The sequence below is a fragment of the Bison bison genome, unplaced genomic scaffold (genome assembly GCF_000754665.1).
Source record: "Bison bison bison isolate TAMUID 2011002044 unplaced genomic scaffold, Bison_UMD1.0 scf7180017864518, whole genome shotgun sequence".
Taxonomy (NCBI): Eukaryota; Metazoa; Chordata; class Mammalia; order Artiodactyla; family Bovidae; genus Bison; species Bison bison.
Window position 1 is genome coordinate 13,689,417 of NW_011495071.1, and position 4,502 is coordinate 13,693,918.

At 55.3% G+C, this 4,502-nt stretch overlaps 1 protein-coding gene across 1 annotated transcript in view; it reads right to left on the reverse strand.

The window, feature by feature from the left end:
• Nucleotides 1-207: 207 nt before the first annotated feature.
• Nucleotides 208-4,502, reverse strand: part of OTOG (otogelin) — an 86,394-nt gene continuing 82,099 nt past the window's right edge. Inside the window, exons 55-57 of the mRNA XM_010830664.1 lie at nt 3,193-3,238; nt 535-614; nt 208-408 (exon numbers count right to left, since the gene is read on the reverse strand). Of these exons, the coding sequence (XP_010828966.1) occupies nt 208-408; nt 535-614; nt 3,193-3,238 (327 nt within the window). The remainder of the gene's footprint in view (nt 409-534; nt 615-3,192; nt 3,239-4,502) is intronic.

Sequence of the window (4,502 nt, forward strand, 5' to 3'; positions counted from 1 at the left end):
GAGCCCCAAGCTGTGGCACTCTCCCACATGTGGAGGAGGGAGAGGCAGGATGGGCCAGTGCGGCCGGTTCTGGTCACTCTCTGTGCTCTGCCCATTCCACCCTCAGCACATACCAGCTCTCCATACTTTTAGTGCCCCCGCCCCCGCCCACCCTACACTAGGCCAGCCAGAGCAGACAGTGGTCCAGCCAGCCCCCGCCCCCAGGCCTCAGGACCACTGGCAGGCACAGTCGGTGGGCTCCTGCAACGTGTAGGGCACCCAGGTGGCATTGGTGGCACAGAAGAGCTGCACGGAGCGCCGCTGCAGGCCCACCTCGCGGCAGCACTTGCAGAAGCGGGGGTAGGTGTTGATGTTATAGTTGTAGATGCTGGCGGATGGGCACCTCCCATCACAGGACACTAGGTTCACCTGGAGATAGGCAGGCCAGTGAGGCGGCCTGTGAGGCTTCCTTCCCCCCCACGAGCTCCCTCCCATTCCCATATTTGGTTCGCCCCCACCCCACCCCACCCCCACCGTCTTGCCAGGGCCACGCACAGGGGTGTTGCTCCTGCATTCATTCTTGCGGATGGTCATGCGGATTGTCACCTTCTTGCAGGAGCGCCCATCCTCTTTACCTGCGGGGACAGGGTGAGTGAGGCAGCTACGGCTAAGGAGGGCTCCCGGGGCTGCAGGCCGGGCCAGACTGGGGGGGTTAGTGTCATGCTGGAGGGCCCCTCCACCAGCGTTAGTGCCCCACATTAGAGTCCCTCCCAATCAGAGGAAAAGCTCGTGACCCAGTGCCCCGGAAGGAGTTGGAGGCGGCAAGGCAGGGGAGATGGTGAGACAGAGAAGGATGCCTGAGATGGCCTGGGGGCTCTGGGCTAGGGGAGAGGAGGATCTGGGGACAAAGCAAGCTGCCCCTCTACCCAAGCCCCAGTACCTGTCTCTAACCCATTGGTGACCCTGGGTGTGTATTGTCCCCTCTCTGAGCTTTTGTTCAAGCATTCAGATTTTGCAGTTTCTGGAGTGAATGGAAGCCCCAGTCCCTAGCATAGTCAATGCTTGCACACAGCAGGATCACTCGGCTTCCATAGCTATCAAACACAACAGGCCCACCTCACGTGGCCATCGCAGAGATAGAAACTGATAAGCATGGACCATGCTTATCACGGTCCATGATAAACCCTCTTCCTGGACCATGCTTCCCACAACCAGTCACATGGCTCATGCACACCCTCACCTGCTCAAATATTCCCTCACCAAGGCCTTTCCTGATCCTCTTCTTAAACAACAGCATCCTCCCTCCACCCAACCTCCTTCCCTGATCCCTCCCTTCCCTATTTCTACCCAGGGCACTGTCACCATCCTGAGAGACAGATGTGAAATGATGCTCTTGACACATAAGCATTAGGGTCTTCTTTTGCACAGGCTCCTTCCACAATTTGTTATGAGTTCTCATTCTAAGTAAATCTTCACTCTTGTAAGTTTGGGATCCTTTTCTTAATGAAGCCCACCCCCAAGTGCATAAATTTCAACCCCCATAACCCAGTTACATCCATCTTACTGTAATTTACTTGCCATTCTGTCTCTCCCACTAAGCAATATAGCTTTACCCTTGGGGCTCAGCAGGTAAAAAGAATCTGCCTAACCAGGAGACCTGGGTTCAATCCCTGGGTTGGGAAGATCCCCTGGAGAAGGGAGAGGTTACCCACTCCAGTATTCTGGCCTAGAGAATTCCATGGACTGTATAGTCGGACACGACTAAGCGACTTTCACACTTTCACTCCCCCACTAAAACGGCAACTCCACGAGACTGTGTCATTTTTGCTTTATCTACAGGGCCTAGAACAAGGCCTGGCATATTGGTGCTAAACAAATATTTGCCAGATGCATAGACTCCCTCTGTGACCCCAGTGTGCCCACAGGAAATGGGGTGGAATCCTCTCTTCTGGCCTCTGGGCTTCACCACAGTGGGTTTCTGACCACACCTGCTGGAGGTCTCCTAGCCAGAGCTAAGTGCACTTTTTCCTCCTTCTCTAGTCCCAGGAAGCAGAAGAACCAAGGACTGTCCTGGCCATGGCATCAGGGTCCTGGGCTGAGACCAGCTGAGTGACCAGTGGGAGCAAACCACTGGGCATTGGTGGGCATGCGGTGCCAGGAGAGTGGGCACTGCTGAAGCATCCCCATGCAAGCCCAGGGTGCAGCCTGCTACCCAGCATGCACTGCGGGCCTATGGCCTTTGCCAGCGGCAGGGAGCTGGGGCACCATGCCCCCCTCCCCCACCCGCAGGGCTTGGGGCCACCTAGCATTAGGGACATTGCTGGAAATAGCAATGCAGCTACACGCCTCCGTCCCACGGGCTTCCGAGAGGAGTACCTGGGTGGCAGTGGACAATAACGCGTGGAGGAGAGGCGGGGCTAATGGGGACCACGGGAAGCAGGGTCCCCGGGAAACCTGGGGAGAGGGACATGGGTCACAGGTCACATGGAGCACCTGGGACATTCAGAGAGCATGAGTTGTGCCAGGAAACAGAGGCACAACTCTGTTGTGATCCTCAGGGGACAGAGATCAGCCAATGAGGCACTGAGCTCAGTGTCCTTGGAATATGTGAGCTGGACATAAAAGGGTCCCATATCCTACATCCCTCCATGGGAGGGTCAAGGGCCCTGGGGAATGAGAGGCATGGGGTCAAAGGTCCTCAGGCTGATGGGAGCACACACACACATGCAGCTGCGGCTGTGGGTTCCCGAGGTAGGGGTGAGGACAGATGCTCAGAGCTCTCACTCAGACCTGGTCAGGGAGCCCGTGCGCCTGAGGCCCACCCAGGAGGCACCTCCAAGACAGGGCTCCTGAGCATAGGAGAATTCACGTAGGGGCATCTGGGCTGGAAGTCATGGCATGCCCGGAGGAGGCAGAGTAGCTGGGGAGTTACTGACCTCCTGGATCCAACATCCCAATGTCCCCCATGTCCAACAAGGAGCAGAGGTCTTTTATTGGGAAAGGGATGTGAGCATGGCCCCTGCCCACCTGCAGCCCTACATCAGCTCTGTGAACACCACGGTGGAAGTGTTATCTCTTCATCTACTCCCTCAGAAAGAGCCACCACCAGAGGTGCCAGGCCAGGAACCTGGCCCTCTGAGCCCCAACATGATACCCTGTACCCCCGACCAGAGCCCCCTCCCCACCCCCAATGGCCTACATTTGCTCACGCACATGCCCTGCAGCATCCTTCCAAGGAAGGTACCACTGAGCCCCCAACCTAGAGGGAGAGGAGAAGAGGTGGGTGGCAGACTCTGTCTAGGCCAGGAGCCAAGATGTCAGCAAGAGGCACAAAGATTGCAAGAGTCTTGACTTGTTTCCTCCCATGATGCTCCAGGGCAGAAGTTCCAGGCCCAGTGGTCCAGCAGGCCCAGGCCAGAGCGGGAAGGGCCCCTGGGCTGGCCATCATTGAGAGTCACAAAGCCTAACCTGACTGGTTGGGACACTGGATCTAAGACTACCTCAGCCCCCAGTGAGGCTGGAGGCTGGGTAGAGATGGGGCAGGGTGCCAGGGCCTCCTGTCTGCGTGGTGGTAGCTCTCCTTATGTACCCTGCCCCTGGCACTGTCAGCCCGCTTAGTGTTTCCTGCACAGAGGGTCAGGGGAGGGAGAGGGAAGGGACTGACCTATGTGGAGCAGTGGTCTGGGCTCTCTCTCAGTCCTGGATAAGATACCTCTTTCCTCTGGACTCAGTTTTGCCATCTCTCCTGCTTGTGCTTCTGCTCAGTCGCTAAGTCGAATCCATGAACTGTAGCCCATATCTGTCCATGGGATTTTCCAGGCAAGAATATTGGAGTGGGGTTGCCATTTCCTACTCCAGGGGATCTTCCCAACCCAGGGATCGAACTCACATCTACTTGGCAGCAAGATTCTTTACCACTGAGCTACCAGGGAAGCCCATTCTCCCATGTCTAAAATGGGACAATGATCCCTGATAGCCCTTCTCCTCTACAGTGAAATGGATAAAAGAATGGATGTGACAGTTCTTTGTAAATAAGTGTGTGTGTGTGTGTGTGTGTGTGTGTGGGTCTCAGTATATGTGTGTGATTTTTGTGATTTATGTGTGATTTTGCATATGTGTGTCGGTATGAATGAGAGAGAATGACTGGATGTGTGTAATTGTATTCTAGGTGAGACCAGAAATCATTAAAAGCTCAGTATTAATGTCAATGTCCAGGAGTCTCTGGCAGAGGTGTGGGTCAGCAGTGGCCTGCATCAGGCTACATCAGGGGCACTGAGTGCAGCAGTGCGTGCATGGGACCTCTTGAAGGAGGTCGCCATTATTTTCATTACCTCCACTATAATTTGGCCTCAGGTCAAACAACAGGGAGGGAACACAGCCCTCCAATTTAAAATTGGATTAAAGATTTACTGAGCATGGCCCGGCCCATCAGAACAAGACCCAGTTTCCCTCTCAATCAGTCTCTCCCATCAGGAAGCTTCCATAAGACTCTTATCCTTCTCCATCAGAGGGCAGATAGAATG